General features: G+C 36.4%; 1 protein-coding gene, 1 long non-coding RNA gene and 1 other non-coding gene across 3 annotated transcripts; all 3 read right to left on the bottom strand.

Annotated features, from left to right (window-relative positions):
- Positions 1-4,795: 4,795 nt before the first annotated feature.
- On the bottom strand, positions 4,796-6,609 carry LOC140803509 (eukaryotic initiation factor 4A-6-like). The gene is given in 3 exon segments (XM_073159407.1): positions 4,796-5,145; positions 5,148-5,721; positions 6,233-6,609. Coding segments are annotated over 3 exon segments (858 nt in total). The 5' UTR covers positions 6,458-6,609; the 3' UTR covers positions 4,796-5,086.
- Positions 6,610-9,992: 3,383 nt separating this feature from the next.
- On the bottom strand, positions 9,993-10,099 carry LOC140804117 (small nucleolar RNA R71). Its single transcript, XR_012112076.1, has one exon. It is a non-coding gene; the product is annotated as a small nucleolar RNA R71 (small nucleolar RNA).
- A 9,791-nt stretch (positions 10,100-19,890) lies between these two features.
- LOC140803511 (uncharacterized) lies at positions 19,891-21,205 on the bottom strand. Its single transcript, XR_012111892.1, has 3 exons — positions 20,360-21,205; positions 20,117-20,277; positions 19,891-19,920 (listed from the first exon to the last, which is right to left on the bottom strand). It is a non-coding gene; the product is annotated as an uncharacterized lncRNA (long non-coding RNA).
- Positions 21,206-24,045: the final 2,840 nt, after the last annotated feature.

Here is a 24,045-nt window from a genome sequence, read left to right as displayed (position 1 = left end):
ACATACAAATTTTAGTTGGTTGTATTTTGATGTCTTTTAAAAACTTTTTCAAATGATAGACTTTTATGGATTTGATAGATTTTATTGACTATTACAGAATCTCACATATTTATAAACAGATTTATGTATATTTTTTTGCAAGATTTTTATAGACTTTTGTGGATTTTTTTTAATAAAATTTTATAAATTTTGTACTTAATTACGCCATATTATTTTATTGTTAATTTCTTTGAACCAATAATTAATTGACATATATAATATATTCAGTTTGAAATTATTTTCAATATTTATATTAATAAATAAATTTACTTATTTAAAAGTTGAATCATTTAATCCTTACATGTGTATATATGTGGGTTTGTATGCATGTTTGTAAATTTTTTAAAATACATCAATTGATTAACACGTAACCTTGTTTTAAATTGATAATATACATATGAAAAGAATATTATTTAGTATTATGTGAATATAATTTTGTATAAAAATATCATAGCTTACATATTAATTGAAAATGCTAAAATGAATTTAAAAAATCATGATTGTTATGAGAATATTCAATTATTAAGGAGTAAGAAACATTTTTTTGGATCATCTTTTATTATTATTGAATATTACATTAATTTGTAAAAATCATAAATTAAAAATCACAAAATCAATTCTAGAATTCAAAATTTCTTGTGATATTAATATAAAAAATTATTAAATGAATAATCAACCAAAAAATGAAAAATTGGAAAATTAAAGATGAAAATATATATAGAGTTACACTTCGAAAATTTGAGAGAGTGACAGAAATAGATGAGAGGAGAGAAAATAAGAAGAGATGTTATGTGAAGCGACAAAGAGAAAAATAAATAGCTTGTGTATGAGTTAGAAGTTTTAAAAATCCATCTAAATCTTTGGGTTGAACCAAATACAATTTTTTACAATTTATAGTTATACAGTTAGGCTTTAATATTTGTATGTTAATGAATTCCATGAAATTATTAAAAGTCTATCAAAAATTTGAATACCTACAGACTTTTATAAAGTTTTTAAAAGCCAATGTTAAATACCACTTGACTTTTTAAAACTCTATGAAAGTCTATTTTGAAAACCGTACCACTAGGCTTCTATGGAGTATGTAAAAATCTTAATTGAACACATATAGACTTTAAAATCTACAAAAGTAATTAAAAGTCAATAAATCTCTTATATTGATTACACCCCTAATTAATTTCAAACTTCATGGAGACGAAGCAAGGACAAAACCTTGTACTTTGTTGGCTTAAAACATATATATTTGAAATTTTATGTTAAATAATGTGAGACACAGTGTCCTAATACTGAATGGAAAAAGCCAACAAAACTAAACAAAATACCAATAATTCCCATAAAATAAAGAGCAAATAATGATGGCCTATATATAACGTCTGAAAACATGTTCCCCGGTTCGTGTATATATGTGTGCATGAGATATCTTTTTTTAAAAAAAATAATTTAAGAATCAAAAAATGAATTATAACTTTCTCGACTCGACCTGTTAATTTGTTGGTGTACTCGGAAGAATTCAAAGAGATTAATTCTCACTTCCTCTTTTTTTTTTTCCACTTCGATTTCAATTATTAATCCTTCATATATTTCATTTTTCACACATAAAATTATCATTAGCTTTTAAAATGCATCAAGAGATTTTTTTGCTTTCATAATCTGCACATAAAATTTACCTACCTTGAAAAAATCTTCTAGCCACTCAAATATTTATTGCTAGCTAATTGAAATCGCACATGAAGATCGATGAACAAGTATTTTACTTACCATCAAATTAAACGACAAAAATATTCAAAATCCGATTATAATTGTAGTCTCCAACCATTATTCAATTTCACCTAATCGATTAATTAATTAGGTTGGTAAATTTAATTTGAAAGCACGGTAAAAAAAAAAATCGAAGCCCTTGGTTCGATCAACCTTGCTTTGATGATAAATCAAATTGGCAAAATATGATTGTGATGGGGAGTCTGTGTCCCTCGTTAAGAAATTAAATAATGATGGTGACAAAGACATAGCATCGCTAATTATTCAAGATTATGATTTCCACTCATACTTTACGTATTTATATAATTAATTTTCAGGCGATCTAGGAATCATGAATTCGATTCAATGACTAAGATTGAAAATAATAATAAAAATATCAGCTCAAATTGATAGCTTATTAGGACTATATATCCATGAACCAGCTATTATTAATGGAAGTTATTACAATGTCTGATTCTCGCTGAATCTGCATATTGAGTCAATGAATGAAGAAGATTCAACCACTGTTGCTCCTGGAGGATGATCACCCGAGGAGACAACAGATTTGCAGTTTATATATATACTAGAAAAGTGCGTGTGCGCTGCACCAATCTAATAAATAAAATTAAAAATTATATTTACTAACTTCGTATTAATAATTTATATGACTCTAACTTCAAAAATGTAGCACGTGTTCACTTAAAAAAAAAAAAAAATTTACTACATTACTTTTCGTTGTATCATTTTATTTGTTAGGGAATACAAATATTTTCTCATTATATTCAATCTCAATACTTATACTTTCTTGGTTGTCAATTATTCGCGCCCCTTGTTTATTTTCATTTTTGGTGATTTTGTTGACTGTTTTCATTTTTGCTAATGTAATCTTCATTGTTGTAAGGTATTAATTTTTTGTTTGTGGCAATTGGTTTTTGAGAGTCTGAGACACTCACATATGGTTTTTCTAATATATATATATATATATATATATATATATATATATATATATATATATATATATATATATATATATATATATATATATATGTGTGTGTGTGTGTGTGTGTGTGTGTGTGTGTGTGTGTGTGATTTTCAATTACTATTATTTGATCTTAACATCATTTATTTACAAGACAAGTAAGTCAATATATTCCATTGTTTTATGATTACTTTAATTTTCAATTTTATGGTCAAATTTGATCGATCTTACAGTTATTGATCTTCTTTTGAATTACCATTTTTTTTATTTCATTTGAAATTACAAGTCATTGTAATAAATGATCATTCGATTTTCCAATATCATCATCACTAATTTTGATATATATTATGAATATCTTGAACTTCAAATAAATTATAGGTAGAGAACGATTTTCTGTCTAATCTTACCATGCACCACCTCTTGTTTCTCTCGACAATTAACTCAATTTGATTTAATCCAAAAAAATGCATTATACTCATACCTTATTTATGCTGGATTTCTTCAATAATAATGCAATCGAACCTTGATATACACAAACACACATATATAATATTATTGTTATATTATTAAAGTTGAGGGGTTTGTAGTAACTAATTTGGGTTTCATGACTCATGGTATATATTTTGATAAACAAAAAAATATCCTTATTATCAAATTACAAAAAAAATATATATATATATTTCATTTAATAAATAATTATCATAAATACCTATTTTAGTAAATGTGCATATTATCTATATCTACAACATATCTTAATAATTTAAAAATTTTATCTATATTTTTGAATTTTAAATGATAATTTATCTATAAAATTAAAAATTATTACACAAAATAAATTTTAAATTTTAATATAATATCTAATTTTCTCACAAATAATTATTTTTTAATATTATATGTGAATGTGCACTAATATATATCATATATATATATGTAGATTTATGACATGCATTCGATCTACTCTAGTCACTATTGTTAATTTAAATGATGTTTAGTACATATATGTCAGTACTAACATATGATATTGTACTGAATGAACTGTTGTTTTAAAAGAGAACTTGGTGAAATCTGCTAGTTGTCATTATTTAGAAGAAACTAAATGCATGCTTAAAGAACTCCCTTGCAAGAATGATTGACCATGGATAAATAAATGTGTGAAGCATTTTATGAAAACCATTGAGATATTTTTTGTTTTGCATGATGGAAGATGCTAAAGTTCGGTTATTTATACAACTAAACTATGTTACAAACAGGGACAGAGCCACCCCAAAGGCTGGGGTGGGCTCCAACCCTGGATCAAAAAAAAAAAAATTTATAGTATATATCTAATTTTAGCCTACATTAAAATTTTGGCTACTCCATAAAATAATTATATTTACTAAATTAGCACACTAAAACTATTTTCGACCCATTTAATCATAAGAGAAATTACTCTATCAACTGTACTTTTGTAAGCAAGGGTCTCGAGTTGAAAAAAGTTGTGAGGATGAAGATTTGAAAGGAATTTCTGGTAAGAGATTTGAAAAAGCTATGCGGCATAAGGTCTCGATTGAGTTTGCACGAGGTGAAATGATTGTTTTTTGCTACTTATTAGTTTATTCCATTTAAAATATAGAAATATTCAAACTATGGCTCCAGTACATTTTTCTTAAAGATCTGATTTGTCTTGTTTTAACGCTTCATGTTTTTACGACAACAACTGAACGATCATTCTCAGCTATGAAATTCCTTAAGACATCACTTTGGAATAAGATGAAAGAAAAATTATTGGCAGATTATATGATTATCTATATTGAAAGAAAGTTTAGTGCAAGAATAGATACTGATTCAATAATCGATGAGTTTTATTCGATGAAAAACCGCAGGGCAGTAGCTTATATCTACTTCATGTCACTATTGTTTATCGAGTCATTCAGCCATAGGTCAAAAATTTTTCTGGCTACGTCCCGGGTTACAATCTCTGGAGTTTGCTACTTATTCTTCAATAAAATATGGAACCACCAAACCAGACATGGGGCAGATTAAGGACATTAAAGAAAGAAGAAGAAAAGCTAAAAACTCCATTGAAATAAAACAGATTTTGAGTGTCAAAATTGAAGCAAGTTACAGAAACACTACCTAGACACAAAAAATGCATGAGTATATCACATATGTGACCATAAGAATGACATGGATTCCCATGCACTGATGCACTGATCATCTATGCTAAGCTTCCATTTCATCAGGTGGTATAAAATTTAAATCGACAACAAACGAAAAGAAAGAGCAGAAATTAAAGCTCATCAACTATCACTAAGAACCTTCAAAGGCTCTCCCCTTACCTCAAAAACCGCCTCAAAGAAGATCAGCAACGTTGGATGGTAGTTCTTCAATGACAACATTGTAGAACTTTGAATGTCGTTAAGCATTTTTTCATCATCCTTTGTGAGGAAGTTTATGGCAACTCCTTTTCTTCCAAACCTTCCACTTCTACCAATACGATGCAGATAGTTTTCGGGTTGAGTTGGAAGATCATAGTTTATGACAAGAGATACTTGTTGAACATCGATACCACGAGTCAAGAGATCAGTGGTGATAACAACACGAGATGAACCAGTGCGAAATTCACGCATGATAATTTCTCGAGAGTTTTGGTTCATGTCTCCATGTGTGGCTGACACAGTGTGGTCACGACTTCTCATTTTGTCTGTCAGCCAGTCGACCTTTCGTCTGGTGTTCGTAAATATGACGCTTTGGATGATGGCGAGGGTTTCATAAAGATCACAGAGTGTCTCCAATTTCCACTCTTCCTTATCAACGTTGACATATAACTGCTTGATACCCTCAAGAGTCAGCTCGCCCCCCTTTGCCAAAATCATCACTGGCTTGTTCGTGAATTTCCGAGTGACTTCAAGAGCTTCAGGTGGCATTGTAGCTGAGAATACCCCAACTTGAACTTTAGATGGCAGCAACTGGAAAATATCATATATCTGGTCGTACAAAACAACTCATCATCAGAAAAGACTTCAAAGAGAGTAAATTTAAAACACCACATCATCTATAAAGACGTCAAAGAGAGTAAATTTAAAAAATAAACGTATACATAAATATCCTTGCATTTGAGTGCATTTGGATAGAGAATAAATAAAACAATTTTTTCTTTTCTCTTTTTTAAACGATGTTTGAATTGGCTTTTACTTCTCAAAATCATTTCATAACAAGCTGAAATTAAAAGGCCAAACAACCAAAAATGTGTGGTTTTTACAAGTTGTAGCATCTTTTCAATAAATAATTAAATCATATATCCAAAGATACAACAGCTTCTACTTTTTGAGAAAACTTGAAAAAACTACTTAAAAAAATCATCAACACTCTCTCTATTCAATAAAGGTATCTTCAAGCTATCTCACTCTTTTTCCATTGACATGGTAAAAAGGTATTTTCAAGCTATCTCGCTCTTGGTCCATTGACATGGTAAAGTAGACCAAGAAAGAAATGCACCTGATCCTTATAACCACGTGATAGCATCTCATCAGCTTCATCTAACACAAACATTCTGATGTAATCAGCACAAAGTGACTGTCTACGTAGCATGTCGAATACACAACCAGGGGTGCCAACAACGACATGGACATCGGCTAAAAGAATGCGTTGGTCCTCCCACACACTGGTTCCACCAACACAAGAATGGACTCTAACGCCAAGGTAGTCACCAAGTGCTCTCATAACCTTCTCGATGTGTTGAGCAAGTTCTCTGGTGGGTGTCAAAACCAAGGCCTGACACTGAGTTATATCGTAATCAAGTTGTTGCAAGATGCCAGAACAGAAATTAGCAGTTTTCCGAGTTCCAGACTGAGCCTGCCAAGTCCCTTATAGAATGGAACAATTCCTCTCTCACTACAAGAAAATACACATTCAACAACACACCAAAGACAACGGTTTTTATTAAAACCATTGTCTTTTTATTTTTAACAACGGTTTTAACAAAAACCGTTGTCCTAGCCTAAAAAACCCGCTAATAGACAACGGTTGTTTTTTAAAAACCGTTGTCTTTGATGTATCTACGATAACGGTTTTTAAAAAACCGTTGTATTTCAGCATGTTTTTTTTTGGACTACAACAACGGTTTTTAAAAACAGTTGTCTAAGAGTGTTTTTTTTTTCTACAACAACGGTAACAACCGTTGTCTATGAACATTTTTTTTAGGCTACAACAACAGTTTTTAAAAACCGTTGTCTATGTATGTGTTTTTTCGGGCTACAACAACAGTTTTTAAAAACCATTGTTTATATGTGTTTCTGTCAAGGGTCAATGACAACAGTTTGTATAAACCGTTGTCTTTCAGCTGGTTTTTTTAGAACCAAGACAACTGTTCAAAAACCGTTGTCGTTGTTCTAATTTTTCGAAAAAAAATTGGTTAAAACGACATAGCGACGGTTTTATGAAACCTTCGCTAGTTTAAAATTGCGACGGGTTTTTCATAAATCGTTAGCGACGGTTGTTGTTAAACTGTTGCAAATTTAAATTAGTGATAGTATAAACCATCGCTAAATATAGAGACGGTTTTATACAACTGTCGCATTTTTAAATTAGTGACGGTTTCGAACAACTGTCGCTATATTTAGCGATGGTTTGAATAAAATTTTCGTACTTTTAAATTAGCGACAATAAAAACCGTCGCTGATTTAAAAATTGCGACGTTTCACTATTAGCGACGGACTAAGCTTAACTGTCGCTATTAGAGACAGAATAAGCTTAAACTGTCGCTCATAGAGACGGTGTAAGCAACAAACGTCGCTCATAGCGACGGTTTACACAAAAACCGTTGCCAAAATGTCTATAAATACCCCCACCCTTAGTCATTTTCTGCACACGATAAGTTTCTATCTTCTATGATTTCATTTTCGCTTTCATTTTAAGTGTTACGATTATAAATATTATTAGTGTAGTAAAATTTTAAGTTATTAAATTATAGATTACAAATATTATTAGTGTAGTAAAATTGTAAGTTATTAAATTAATTAAAATGATAGTGTTAATTTTTGAACTGTTTCATGATTTAATAAATTATAAAAGTAATTTTTTTATTTGAAGTATAACATTAGCGACGAAAATTGATAGGACTCGTTTTTACGTGTTTTTAGTGTTGGTTTCGAGTCGCATTCATACATCATATTAGCTTGTTCTAGTTTATTCTTGCATTTTGTTTGCATTATTTAGCATATGACTGATTTCGTGTGTTTTGTGGTATTTTGTAGGAATGGAACCAAATATAGCAGAAAATGGGCACAACAACGAAGAAGCCTCGCTAGGGCGGTCAAAACTGACCGCCCCAGCGAGCATTCTAGTCTTACCGAGGATATCGAACAGAAGACCTCTCGCTAGGGCGGTTAAAACTGACCGCCCCAGCGAGACTGCTAGCCTGGACAAGAGAATTTAACAGAAGATCTCTCGCTCGGGCGGTCAAAAGTGGCCGCCCCAGCGAGACTAGAGAGAAGGCTCAAAGTTTTTATTCGAGAGTCACTCGCCCCAGCGGTCAAAACCTACCGCCCTAGCGAGTTACGCGATCCAGCAAGATTCTGCGAGATTTGTTTCTATTTTCATGGACTCTATCCAAGACCACTAACCTAATACACGAGATTGGGCGCCGTTTTTCAGACTTACACATCATATTTTCATCATTTTTTCTGGGAGAGAAGGCTAGGAGTAAGGAAGACTTTCGAAGAACTCGAGAATTCCAAGCGTCGCAGCCATCTTCCATCGTCATATTTAGTATTTTATTATTCAGTATTTTATTCTCTTGCATAGATTGTTGATTTTTAGTATGAATTTGGTTGGCTAAACTCTAAATTTGTTGGGATTTGAGGGGATCCTACCCATACTCGTTGTTTAACATTATTTCTTGACATTTTTACAAGTGATTTGTTTATGCTATTGTTATTTCTTGTTTCAAGCGAAGCCTAGCTATCTTCCTTTGATTATTGCATGTTGTTAACGATTTCGACAGACTAATTAACAATAGGATCGCATAGTATAAACCACGGACTTACAATTTTAGTAGACATACGGAATTGGGTACGTGTCGATAGTAATAGTTCACCCGGATGAAAGCTAGTGGATTCCATAGAACGTAATGCAATCGTGAACTGTTAAATAATTGAGGACACTTGATTACTGCATGTTTATGATTAGTATTAATATAGCTCGACAGAGTATATTGATTAGTCTAGGGAATTCCGTCGAATGCACGAGTAAAAGTCGAGTCTAATTATCTGAACACGAGTGGTAGGTGAACTGATAATTCCCAACAAATTCGTTTCTCATTTGATTTTCATCCAATTTAATCATTGATTTCTTGATTATTTGTTCTTGCATTTTAATCATTTTAGTATTAAATTCACTTTAGTTTAATCACCAACTCCATCTATCGTTGCTAGAGAAATTTAAGTGAAAATAAGAATAGTGTAACGCAGTCCTTGTGGATCGATACTCGTATTCACGTACGTTTATTATAACTTGACTATCGTGCACTTGCGATATTTTAAATCGAGCTTTCATTTATAAAACAAATTTTGGGACTATTCACTGTGCAAGTTTGGCTCGATCAAGTTTTTGGCGCCGTTGCCGGGGACTGTTGATTCACAATTTTTTATTTTTCATTTAAATTCTTTAGTATTATTTATTTTATTGTTAGTTGATACTCCTATTCTGTTGCAGATTTTTCTTGTGGTGCATGCGAAGATCACTCGACGTGGAGCTTGAATTTGACCCTGAAATCGAAAGAACTTTCCGCAGACGAAGACAGCAACAAAGACTCAAAGAACAGATGGAAAGACACGAGCAAGAACGTGGAGAGGAACAGCGTGACAATAGACAAGTTGAGATACCACGTCGCATTCCGATGATGGATTATGCACAACCGTCTCTTGAGGGAGCACGTCCAAGCATCGTGAGACCAGTCATCCGAGCTAACCAGTTTGAGATCAAGCCAGCTATCATTCAGATGATTCAAAACACTGTTCAATTTGGGGGAAGTGCACTTGACGACCCTAATTCTCATATAGCTGATTTTCTTGAAATTTGCGATACTTTTAAGTTTAATGCTGTGTCTGATGATGCTGTTCGTTTGCGTTTATTTCCATTTTCACTAAGAGATAAAGCTAAGGCGTGGTTAAACTGTTTGCCTGTAGGGTCTATCACTACATGGGAGGATATGGCGAAGGCATTCTTGACCAAGTACTTTCCTCCGTCGAAGACTATGAAGCTGAGAGCCGACATTACTACTTTTGCTCAATATGAGCTTGAGTCACTTTACGAGGCGTGGGAGCGATACAAGGATTTATTGAGGAGATGTCCACACCATGAGCTACCTCTTGGGTTAGTTGTTCAAACTTTTTACTACGGTCTGCTTACTTCTAACCGTACCATGATAGATGCTGCTGCCTGTGGTAACTTGCTGAGAAAAACGGCTGAGGAAGGATATGAATTATTGGAGGAGATGGCTGCTAGCAGCTATCATCCTCATTCTGATAGGCAGAAACGAGGTGCGGGGGTTAATCAAGTTACTGATTTGTCAGCGGTGTCAGCACAGTTGGAGGCTTTGAACAGAAAGATTGATGGGATGAGTGCGAGTGGATCGGTTATGCGTCTGCAAGAGATTTTCTGTGATAAGTGTGGAGGTGAGCATGACGTGCAGGATTGCCAAGATGGCAATCCATTCTATGTGCCTGAGGGAGCAAAACACGTGGGATTCCAGAACCGTCCTAGAAATGACCCTTATTCAAACTCCTATAATCCGGGATGGAGGAATCACCCAAACTTTTCGTGGGGAGGTCAAAACAACCAAAACCGCCAACAAAGAGGGCCACCACATGGGATGCACCAGGGATTCAAGCCAGAACCGCCTAGGGAGGAGAAGTCAAATTTAGAGCAAATGATGACTAAATTTATTTCTGCAACCGAGACGAGATTTCAGAATCAGGATGCATCCATAAAAGGGTTAGAGAATCAAATTGGACAATTGGCTAAGTTAATTGCTAATAGGGAGCAAGGAACTTTGCCAAGCAACACGGAGACTAACCCGAGAGAGCATGTGAAAGCTGTGGAATTGCGCAGTGGAAAGGCACTTGAGTCTAAGGAGGAAAAGAACAAGCAAGGTGAGGATGAGGTGGAACAGCAAGGAGGTAAGTCTTCTAACTCTACTTTTACACCTATTGCACCGAGTAAAATTGTTATCCCCCCACCTTTTCCTGCAGCACTGAAAAAAGCTAAGTTAGATGCACAATTTGGTAAATTTCTTGAGATATTCAAAAAACTGCATATTAACATTCCTTTTGCTGATGCTTTACTGAATATGCCAAGTTATGCAAAATTCTTGAAAGATATCTTAGCAAACAAGCGGAAGCTAGAAGATCATATGACTGTGAACTTGACTGAAAATTGCTCCGCTTTAGTTCAAAACAGGATGCCTCCTAAGCAAAAAGATCCAGGGAGTTTCTCTATACCTTGCATTATTGGTGATATTAATTTTCATAAAGCTCTATGTGATCTTGGTGCGAGTATTAATTTGATGCCGTATTCTGTGTTTAGGAGACTGGGATTGGGTGAACCCAAGCCAACTAGGATGTCATTGCAGCTGGCTGACAGATCTGTCAAGTATCCACGTGGGATTATCGAAGATGTCTTGGTGAAAGTGGATAAGTTTATTTTTCCTGCAGATTTTGTAGTACTTGATATGGAGGAAGATTTGGAGATGCCTTTAATCCTAGGGAGACCATTTCTGGCTACAGGGAAAGCACTGATCGATGTTGACGAGGGAAAATTGAGACTGAGAGTTGGAGAAGAAGAAATTATTTTTGATGTCTTTAATACTCTCAAGCACACAATGCACGATGATAGTTGTTTTCGCGTTGATGTCTTAGATTCTCTTGTTTGTGATTTTGTGCAGGATGGATTGCAAGAGCCATTGGAGGCTACTCTCACTACTGAAAAACAGGAGGACGAGCTGGACAAGGAAAGGATGGAGATGGTAGCTCATTTGAATGCCATTCCACCTTGGAGAAAGCAAGTGAGGCTTCGACTAGAGGAATTGGGGGATAGAAAAGATTTAGTGCCTCAAAAGTCAAGCCTAGAGGAGCCACCCACTTTGGAGCTCAAACCACTACCTCCACATCTCAAGTACGTATATTTAGGAGAAAATAATAAACTGCCTGTTATTATTTCCTCTTCTTTGACAGACGATATGGAGAGTAAGCTCTTGGGAGTCCTTAAGGAGCATAGAGGAGCATTCGCTTGGAAAGTTTCGGACATCAAGGGGATAAGTCCTTCGATCTGCATGCACAAAATCCTAATGGAAGATAAGTACTCACCTCTAGCACAACCACAAAGGAGACTCAATCCAAAGATGCAAGAGGTAGTAAAAGCTGAAACGATCAAACTTCTGGACGCAGGTATTATCTATCCTATCTCTGATAGTGCGTGGGTAAGTCCTGTACAATGTGTGCCTAAAAAGGGTGGGATTACTGTTATTACCAATGAAAAAAATGAGTTGATTCCCACTAGAATCGTTACGGGTTGGCGTGTGTGCATGGATTATAGGAAATTAAATGATGCAACCCGTAAAGATCACTTCCCCTTGCCATTTATTGATCAAATGATTGAACGATTAGCCGGTCATGAATTTTACTGTTTTTTGGATGGATATTCGGGATACAACCAAATCACAATTGCACCCGAGGATCAAGAGAAAACTACTTTCACTTGCCCTTATGGTACTTTTGCGTTTAGGCGTATGCCCTTTGGTCTATGCAATGCACCTGCTACATTTCAAAGATGCATGACCGCTATTTTGCATGACATGATTGAGAATTTTCTTGAAGTTTTTATGGATGATTTCTCTATTTTTGGCTCTTCATTTGATGAATGTTTAAAAAATTTGAATTTGGTGCTCATTAGATGTGAAGAGAGCAATTTGGTGTTAAATTGGGAGAAATGTCACTTCATGGAGCAAGAGGGGATTGTGTTAGGACACAAAGTATCGGAGAATGGAATCGAGGTCGACAAGGCCAAGGTGGAAGTGATCAAAAATCTACCACCACCTTCATCGATAAAGGGAGTTCGAAGTTTCCTAGGCCATGCGGGTTTTTATAGGCGTTTTATTAAGGATTTTTCTAAAATTGCTAAACCTTTATCCTCTTTGTTGATGAAAGATGTTGAGTTTAATTTTGATTCTACTTGTCTGCAGGCATTCGAAGTACTCAAGAAGAGCTTGGTGACAGCACCTGTGCTGACTGCCCCTGATTGGGAGTTACCGTTTGAGGTAATGTGCGATGCTAGTGATACAGCTGTTGGTGCGGTGCTGGGTCAAAGGAAGAACAAGGTATTTCATACCATCTACTATGCAAGTAAGACCTTAAATGATGCTCAATTGAATTATGCTACTACTGAAAAGGAACTACTTGCTATAGTATTTGCTTTTGAGAAATTTCATTCATACCTTGTTCTGTCTAAAGTGATTGTGTATACAGATCATTCTGCCCTAAAATACTTGCTTGCTAAGAAAGATGCGAAACCTAGGTTAATTAGGTGGATTTTACTATTGCAAGAATTTGATCTCGAGATTCGAGATAAAAAGGGTGTAGAAAATGTGGTTGCTGATCATCTGTCTAGGCTTGAGGATGTTAGAATTAATGGCTTTAACACTGATATAGATGACTGGTTCCCTGATGAGCAATTGTTTGAGGTAAATGCGTGCCCTTGGTATGCCAATTTCGCAAATTTTCTTGTCACTGGCACACCTCCCCCAAATTTATCGTTTCACCAAAGAAAGAAATTCTTTTCTGACGTGAAATATTATTTTTGGGAGGAACCGTTTTTGTTTAAAATCTGTGCAGATGCCATGATAAGGAGATGTGTAGCGGAGGAGGAAACCAGTCAAATTCTGAACCACTGCCATGACCGTGAGGTAGGTGGTCACTTTGGACCCATACGGACGGCATCTAAGGTACTCGAATGTGGCTTCTATTGGCCAACTCTTTTTAAGGATGCTCGTTTGTATGTTCTCAATTGTGATAGATGCCAACGCACAGGTAATATTTCTAACCGTCATGAGATGCCTTTGAATAACATTATTGAGTGTGAAATATTTGATGTGTGGGGGATTGATTTTATGGGTCCTTTTCCTGCGTCTTTTACAAAGAAATTTATTTTGGTGGCAGTAGAGTATGTATCTAAATGGGTGGAGGCGGAGGCTTGTGCCACGAATGATGCACAAGTGGTGCTAAAATTTTTGAAAAAACACATTTTTAATCGATTCGGTACACCACGTGCAATCATAAGTGATGGTGGCACCCATTTTTGCAACAAAATTTTTGATAAACTGATGGGCAAATATGGTGTCACCCACAAAGTTTCCACTCCATACCACCCTCAGACTAGTGGACAAGTTGAAGTGTCCAATCGAGAGATTAAGAGGATTTTAGAAAAGACGGTTAATGTGAATCGAAAGGACTGGTCCATTCGGTTAGATGATGCTTTGTGGGCTTATCGTACTGCGTTCAAAACACCTATAGGCACTACACCATATAGGTTACTTTTTGGTAAAGCATGTCATCTACCCGTAGAATTAGAGCATAGAGCATATTGGGCGACCAAGGCACTGAACTTTGATTTTGCTCTTGCAGGTGAAAAACGACTGTTGCAGTTGAGTCAGTTGGATGAGTTCCGAGGTACAATGTATGATCTTGCCCTATCTTACAAGGAACGCACCAAAAGAGCCCATGATAAACACATTGTAAGAAGAGAATTCAAAGTGGGTGAAGCGGTGTTGTTATACAACTCTCGCTTACGACTCTTTCCGGGCAAGCTGAAGTCAAGATGGTCAGGACCATTCGTTATAGCCGAGGTGTTCCCATCAGGTGCAGTGGTGTTGCATGACGGCAAGGAAGGGACGTTTACTGTGAACGCCCAAAGATTAAAGCACTATATTGGTGGCACGATTGAGCCACAAATTGGAGTCACTCGGCTCCAAGACAGTCGTTAAGGACATGGGTGAAAAGTCGAGCTCTAGACGATAAATTGAGAACTACTTCTACTCCTTATTTTATTCTTTTCGTTAGTTAATTAATTGCATCATTTGCATTTAGATAATTGCATGGCATTTGCATTAAAATTTTTTTCAAAATGATTTCGAAAATACCTCACTAGGGCGGTTCATTTTAACCGCCCCAGCGAGAGGTTGTAATTTGTAATGGATTTTTGGCCGAGCATGCATCGCTAGGGCGGACACTTTTGTCCGCCCCAGCGAGGAATCGAAATTTTCAAAAACATTTTTTCCCGAAAATCTCTCGCTAGGGCGGTCAAACTTGACCGCCCCCGCGAGTGTTACAACTTTTCAAAATAATTTTAGTCGAGGATGTCTCGCTCGGGCGGTCTAAACTGACCGCCCTAACGAACACTCGCGTCTTTTTTTTAAAATTTTTAAAACCGAGGTTCTCCCGCTAGGGCGGACACTTTTGTCCGCCCCAGCGAGCACTCGTAATTTTCGGGCAGACAGACTCTCGCTAGGGCGGACACTTTTGACCGCCCTAGCGAGTCGCGAATGTTTAAAAGCTGCGCCCTCCCTTCTCTCTTCTCCCACTCGCAAAACCTACACTTTTCTCTCAAATTTTCGCCCCTCCACTCCAGATCTGAAGCGATTGACGTGGTTTCTTGCCAATTTACAGGTATATTTGTGAATCTCCATCTCCGACCACCACCCACGCCGCCGCCTCTTCACGTTCCGGCGAGCTTCCAAATTTTCCGGCGACTTCATATTACTTGTGCACTCTACTCTTACCATGGCTTCCAAACGCTCGAAGGTAACCCGCGGTGCCTCTAGTTCTCGATCCACCCCCTCTATATTTGTGAATGATAGGGCTAGGGAGCGATTTGAGCAAGCTAAACTCCATAGAAAACCAATCCCTGAGAGGGGATGTACTTCGTGGATTTTAGATAATATTTTTGAGGAGTTCCAGGTTGCAGGACGAGGGTGGACGAATTTTTTAGCACAACCGAATGCGGCTGTGGTGCCGGTTGTACGTGAGTTTTACGCTAACGCCCCGGAAGGGACTGAAAATAAGGCTAGGGTGAGGGGACGTCAAGTCCCATATGATCCTAAAACGATAAATGATTTGTTGGGTTTACCGGCAGTGGATGATTCGGTATTCCAGGCTTGGGTGCTGAATCCGGATTACGATCTGATCATTCACACATTGTGTTATTCGGGCACTACGTGGAAGCAGCCGGGAACGTATACGGTGTTTCTTGAGAAATTTTTGAAGGTGGAGGCGGCACTTTGGTATGCCTTTCTATCGAAGAGATTGATGCCGGTAGGGCATACGAGTGATGTACAGCGGGATAGGGCGGTGGTTCTTTATGCGATCTATACCGGGATGCCTATTGATGTGGGCAAACTCATATTCGGGCAGCTGACTATCTGTATCAATTGCAACAATTTAGCTTTTTATTTCCCCACTATCGTGACTGAGCTATGTGCCCGCGCGGGTGTGATTTTCGCGCACGATGATGAGTGGCTACCGCCACTGAGATCCATCGATGAGGCTCTGCATACCTCCAAGTACGCGAAGAGACGGGATGAGCTGCCCGCTGATGTATTTTACGGTCACGTGCAAGCCGCTCCACCACCGCCGGTCGTCGGACATCCACCACCACCGCAGCCACGCCGCCGTGCCATTCGAGACCGAGTCGACGAGTTGGGCGCTTGGGCCACCTACCAGACTCATTATCAGGCCATCGACCAAGCCCACACTCTGAACATCGAGTACTTGGTGCAGGGCATCTCGACTCACTTGGGCTTAGACACTTCCGGCCGGCCGCCTGTTCCAGCATACCCGCCACCTTTCCACTTCCAGTACACGTATCCTATGCCGCCTGCAGCTGACGAGGGCAGTCCACCACCTGAGCATGATGAGGAGGAGGAGTTTTGATCAGGGGAGTTCACTGTTTCCCCTTTCTTTTTCTTTTGCATTTTCTATTGTTGCATTTGAATTCATAAGTTGTTATTGTTTTTCGTGTCTGTTTCGTTTTGTGCGATGAGGGCATTGCACAACTCTAGTATGAGGGGGTCGGGTAGTTTGTTTTGTTTGTTTGTTCAGTTATTTAGTTTGTTAGTTGGGTTTTTAAGTCGGTGTATTTTCGTTGTTAGATTGTGAGTCGTTTATGGTGAGTTGACATGATTTATGAGCCGATGATGATGTTGCTTTGAGAAATATTGATTGGGTCAATGCATGAATGATACTCTGGATTGTTGAAACATGAGTTTTGGTGCAAATTTTGAACTTTTTGAGCACATATGTGTGGGGCCTAGAATTTTGTAGGAATAATGGTGAAATTTGAAATTCTTGTTGGTTAACTTGAAAGACATCACGTACGAATTGATTTAGCATGAAAACCCGTGGAAATAAGTCACTAATTGAGATCGTGCATGATAGCATTTGACTGACCTTGAACCGTACATATGCCCCCTTGTCAATATCCTGAATTCAAATACAGTACTCCTAACCAGCTGTAATCCAAAAAGATATATTCTTAGCCTAGGGAGTACATGTGTGAAAATTGTGCATCAAAATGTTGAAATAACAAAGTTCTTGTAAAAAGAACTTTGTGAAAAAAGGAGATGTAAGGTGAGGGGGAGCCGAAAATAAAAGGAATGAAATTCTATTCCTAGGCTAAAAGTTGGAGATGTAAGGAGTCGAGGAAGTCTGACACACAGTCTTGACAATTGCACAATGAAAATGATCGATGTACTCCCAACTTTTCGCCACTTGAGCTTATTTTCTTTCCTTTCGACACCCTTCTATGCACTTAAAAATTGACTAAAGTTCAAAATGATGGTTAGTGATGAATGGACACGGGGATGCATGCTAGTGAGATTTGTATTGAAGTGTTAATTGAGTGACTTGCATAACTTGACGATTGATCTATTTGACGTACGAATGACTAGACCCACCATGACACACACACGTTCGAATTAGTGCCAAGACTTATTTGTAGATGAAAAAGAGTATTTATTTGTGAAATGACTTGATTATGATGTGAAAAAATTTACTGAGGCACGAACATAAAATTGTTAACTCACCATTAACTTTTTCTGGTGTTGGTTATTTCGTTTTTTTTATTTATTTTGTCTGTTTAGAATCTCGTGCTTTAACCTATTTTACTCGAGGGCGAGCAAAAGGTTAGTATGAGGGGGTTGATAGGACTCGTTTTTACGTGTTTTTAGTGTTGGTTTCGAGTCGCATTCATACATCATATTAGCTTGTTCTAGTTTATTCTTGCATTTTGTTTGCATTATTTAGCATATGAATGATTTCGTGTGTTTTGTGGTATTTTGTAGGAATGGAACCAAATATAGCAGAAAATGGGCACAACAACGAAGAAGCCTCGCTAGGGCGGTCAAAACTGACCGCCCCAGCGAGCATTCTAGTCTTACCGAGGATATCGAACAGAAGACCTCTCGCTAGGGCGGTTAAAACTGACCGCCCCAGCGAGACTGCTAGCCTGGACAAGAGAATTTAACAGAAGATCTCTCGCTCGGGCGGTCAAAAGTGGCCGCCCCAGCGAGACTAGAGAGAAGGCTCAAAGTTTTTATTCGAGAGTCACTCGCCCCAGCGGTCAAAACCTACCGCCCTAGCGAGTTACGCGATCCAGCAAGATTCTGCGAGATTTGTTTCTATTTTCATGGACTCTATCCAAGACCACTAACCTAATACACGAGATTGGGCGCCGTTTTTCAGACTTACACATCATATTTTCATCATTTTTTCTGGGAGAGAAGGCTAGGAGTAAGGAAGACTTTCGAAGAACTCGAGAATTCCAAGCGTCGCAGCCATCTTCCATCGTCATATTTAGTATTTTATTATTCAGTATTTTATTCTCTTGCATAGATTGTTGATTTTTAGTATGAATTTGGTTGGCTAAACTCTAAATTTGTTGGGATTTGAGGGGATCCTACCCATACTCGTTGTTTAACATTATTTCTTGACATTTTTACAAGTGATTTGTTTATGCTATTGTTATTTCTTGTTTCAAGCGAAGCCTAGCTATCTTCCTTTGATTATTGCATGTTGTTAACGATTTCGACAGACTAATTAACAATAGGATCGCATAGTATAAACCACGGACTTACAATTTTAGTAGACATACGGAATTGGGTACGTGTCGATAGTAATAGTTCACCCGGATGAAAGCTAGTGGATTCCATAGAACGTAATGCAATCGTGAACTGTTAAATAATTGAGGACACTTGATTACTGCATGTTTATGATTAGTATTAATATAGCTCGACAGAGTATATTGATTAGTCTAGGGAATTCCGTCGAATGCACGAGTAAAAATCGAGTCTAATTATCTGAACACGAGTGGTAGGTGAACTGATAATTCCCAACAAATTCGTTTCTCATTTGATTTTCATCCAATTTAATCATTGATTTCTTGATTATTTGTTCTTGCATTTTAATCATTTTAGTATTAAATTCACTTTAGTTTAATCACCAACTCCATCTATCGTTGCTAGAGAAATTTAAGTGAAAATAAGAATAGTGTAACGCAGTCCTTGTGGATCGATACTCGTATTCACGTACGTTTATTATAACTTGACTATCGTGCACTTGCGATATTTTAAATCGAGCTTTCATTTATAAAACAAATTTTGGGACTATTCACTGTGCAAGTTTGGCTCGATCAAAAATCATGTGTACAACCATCGCTAATTAGCGACGAAAATCGTGTAAATTACCGTCACTAAGTAGCAACAGAATAGATGTTAATTAGCGACGGTAATGATATATTAACTGTCGCTAATTGGAGACTGTTTTTATGCAACCGTCGAAAATAACGTAGTTTGACAACAATTTTTCAATGGTACGACAACGGTTTTTCTCCGTCATCTTTAGACGTCTACGACAACGGTTTTTCACTGATGTCTTTGAGCTCCACCCTTTAACTACAGAGACTTTAACAACGGTTTTATAAGATCTACGACAACAGTTTTTCACCGTTGTCTTTGAGCGCACTCTTTAACCACAAGGGCTTTAACAACGGTTTTTTTGACCTACTACAACGGTGAAAAACCGTTGTCTTTTGTATTTTTTCTTGTAGTGTCTGCTGGATGGCAGAGGGCTTCTCAAAACCTATACAAAGAAAAGGCAAACATTTAACATGTGCATTTTAACATCTATTGTAATAATACAAAAAAACACTAGCATGATCAAAGACTAAACAAGCAGTCCAATTCACCTTGGGTTAAAAAACATCCTGGCCAAGAATTATATAATAGAAAAAAATGTTGCTGACATAAAAAATTAGAACATCACAACTCATACACACCATAAGCATATATGTCTCTAAGGAGATTTTCTTGAAGGGCCATAGCATCAAAATTATCATAGACTTCATCATAAGATGTGAAGAACTCTTGTCCATCACTTTGGAGCTTGCATCAGAAATGAGACAAATTAAAGAATCTCACCTATATTACAACCTAGTACCTACCATTTTCAAAAATTCCAATTAACGGCTCCGGAAACATGAACATATAGGATTGATTGAATGAAATAAATAGATACTTACAACTTGTTCATTTATGTGTCATATTGACAAGCATCAAATTGAGATCCTTCAGGAGCCAAACCTGCCATAGCTGGAATGTTCTTGATATATTAGAAACAATATGCTCATTTTCAAAGTCCGGACATCGAGAAAACCAATTTCAATAACTGTAAACCAGGATATATTACTGATATCAAATATTGGGAATTAAGAAAAAGAAAAAAAACCAAGGAATAGTGATGGAATGCAAAATTAAAATTCAAACATGGATCAAGGATCCCAAAAACATCATTTTAATGGGAATATGTCACGGAAGAGCCAAACTTACAAACCATCCAGTGTAGATTACAAACATTAAAGACTACACGCCTTCAACATCTGATGCTGCTCCTGCACCAAAAGCACCCTCTCCTCCTACTCCACCAAAGAAAGAGATAGAAGAAACGTCTGTTGCTTTACAAGAGCCAAAAGCTTCCAAGCCCACTGCACCTTCTTCAGGAGGAGATCGCGTATTTTCATTATAAGCATATTTCAATTGCATGTCTTTTTTTATGCATGAAGCTGGTGCCCATTATTACAAAAATTTATTGACTAGTCTATATTTATAAATTTATATTATATTATGTATTTTGTGCAGAACCATGCAAGAGTTGATTAAAAGGTACATCAAGTGCAACCCTGGAGCCGAAGCTGAAGACCCTAAATTGGACCACCATCTTATGGTACTTTATTTATTCAACATTTTCTAAACCAATTATTAATTTAAACACACATACACACAAAGATATATATAGAGATATAAGTATATGCAATGTAAATTATGACATTTAGGATGGAATCCAAACAAAGTAGATCTAGACATGCGTTTCAGTGAACAGGAGAGTACCTCAAGACAGAGAGTAAATAGAAATGGGGAGAGCAGGTCACCTTGTCTGAGTCCTCTCTTACCATCAAAGTGTCCATGAAACTGGCCATTAATGCCGATGGAGTAAGAAGCTGTGGAGACACATTACATGATCCAAGAAATGAATTTGGCAGGGAAATTCAGTAATGTAAGAACCTCTTACAGGAAATCCCAGTCCACACTGTCATATGATTTTTTTAAATCGATCCACCTTTAGAGTGCATCTCGGAGTGCCTCGTTTACGTGCGTATTTCCTGAGCAATTCTTGTGCAAGATGTATACTATCAACAATAGAACGACCCTGTATAAATGCTGCTTGTGCCTCATTCATTATCCCACCAATTACTTGCCTCAGCCTCTCAACTAAGACTTTAGATATGATCTTGATTTTGTTGCAGATGTAACTGAGCTGTTTCAACACTGCTAGCTAAGTTATCCAATCTTCGGTTAAAATTCATAAGTGTGTCAATGTCAATCTCTCCTCGATTATATGCGTTTATGAATATTTTCTAAACATTGTATCAGCCGTAGTCGTCTTGACATATTCATCAGCATCATTCAAAAGCTGTTGCACTTTGTCATCGATAACAGAAGCTCTAAGCTCATTAACTGAAATCATCTCACACTCAGCAGCTGTCATTTCCTCAATGGGTATCACAATCTGTACTTCTTGAGGCAATTTTGGGGGTATCTTCACGCTAGTACACTTTGATAATCTCATTGAAGGCAATAAAATGAACTTCCACAAATAGTAGACGCATGCAACTCCAATCACAATATAAAAAGATTTTTCAATGCTTGGCAAGATCGGAAGATGGTCACCTTCAAACATGTCCACCTGAACAAATTTAATCTCATGTGGGAACGTGAGGTCGAGGATGAAAGATGATAGAGATAACATCCAGAGAATATAACACTCCGCTATATCTGTGAAATATTTAGAATAGATCCTAGATAAACTCGAAAGAGGAGTAATCCTGGAGCACTTAACAACAAAAAATACACTTTATACCTAATTGAACCTTGAAGCCTTTGAAGACGGACTTCAAAATATATTATAATTCTTAAAAAGACCAGCGACGCTACCCAAACAGTTGCCCCAATCCCAAAACAAACAACTACCTTCCAAGGATCCAATTTGTTACTGTGATTGTTCACCTTTAGATCTCGTGTTGCAGTCATCGATAATGAACATAAAAAAGCAAGGAGGTAAACAACGAATGATAATGCAGAAGAAAACTTTTGATAACAGTTCATGGTGAAAGTTAAAGCACGAAGTACTCCTCGACGTCAGTCCACCACTACAAGAAAAACAGGCCAACGACAACGCACCTACGACAACGATTTTTTTTGAAAAACCGATGTCGTATAGTTTTTAACAACGGTTTTAGTAAAAATCGTTGTCGTAGGTGCGTTTTGACAACATTTTTGTAAATAAAACCGTTGTCTTTTAGGGGGTCAACGACAACGGTTTTCTAAAAACCGTTGTCTTTTAGCATTTTTTTAGGGCAAAAGACAATAGTTCTATGAACTATTGTCTTTTGGCGAGTTTATTTTAACAATCGACAACGGTTTTTGAAAATCATTGTCGATTAGCGTGTTTTGTTACAAACGACAAAGGTTTTTTTAAACTGTTGTCTATTAGTATGTTTCTTAGGAAAATCGACAAAGGTTTTACCGTTGTCGATTGACGTGATTTTTGGACAAAAAACAACGGTTTTGGAAAAAAGTTGTCATATTTAGCGCCAGATTTTCTAAAATCGTCGCTAAATGTAGCGACGTAACCGTCGCTAATTTCTACTTATTGCGACAGTTTTAGATAAATTGTCGCTAATGATAGCGATACTGTTTTAAGGAAATTCGTCGCATGTTTAAAATTAGCAACTGTTTTACAACACTCGTCGCTAAACATACGAGGGTTCTATAAAACTGTCTCTACATTTAGCGACGGTTTTTCTAAAACCTTAACTACATTTGGCGATGGTTTTCATAAAATCGTCGCTAATTTAAACTTAGCGACGGTCTAACCTAAAACCGTCGCACACGCTCTATAAATAACTCCATATTCGGTCCATTTTCCTTCACAACACTTAAAATTTTTTCTTTTACACAATTTTATCACTTCACACAACACTTAAAATTTTTCTCACTACTTCTTAACACTTAAATATTTTCTCTCTTACACAATTTTATCACTTCACACAACACTTAAAATTTTTCTTACTACTTCATAACACTTAAAATTTTTCTCACTGCTTCATAAAATTTTTATCACTACATCATAACACTTAAAATTTATCTCTCTTACACGATTTAACTACTTCACTACACTTAAATTTTTTCTCTTTTATACGATTTTAGTTTCATTTAGATTTATTAAATTATTAAAAAAAATTATTTTATTTTTCGAAACAAGTTAGCGACGAAGATCATGATTAAAGGCCGTCGCTAAAATTAGCGACGATCTATATATGCTAACCGTCGCTAATTTTAGCGAAAGTTTAAATAAAAATTAGCGACGATTTTCAAAAACCATCGCAAATTCTACCTACTTACCACGGATAGATACCGTTGTCGTTGAACGGACTTTCAACAACACTCTCAGTTACAACAGTTTTAAAGGCTACGACAATGGATAAAACCCGTTGTCGTATGCCGTTTTTGTTGTAGTGCACTTTAAATCATATAAATAACAGAATGAATGATTCATGAAATAAAATTTAATGTTAACCAAATTTTAATTCTAGAAAAAAAACAAATTAGGCAGAAACAACAAAAAAATTGATGCTGGAAAATAATAGAA

Source organism: Primulina eburnea, chromosome 10, assembly GCF_022965805.1.
Source record: "Primulina eburnea isolate SZY01 chromosome 10, ASM2296580v1, whole genome shotgun sequence".
Classification (NCBI taxonomy): Eukaryota; Viridiplantae; Streptophyta; class Magnoliopsida; order Lamiales; family Gesneriaceae; genus Primulina; species Primulina eburnea.
Note: the sequence above shows the minus strand (reverse complement) of the source record. Positions and strands in the feature narration are given on the sequence as shown.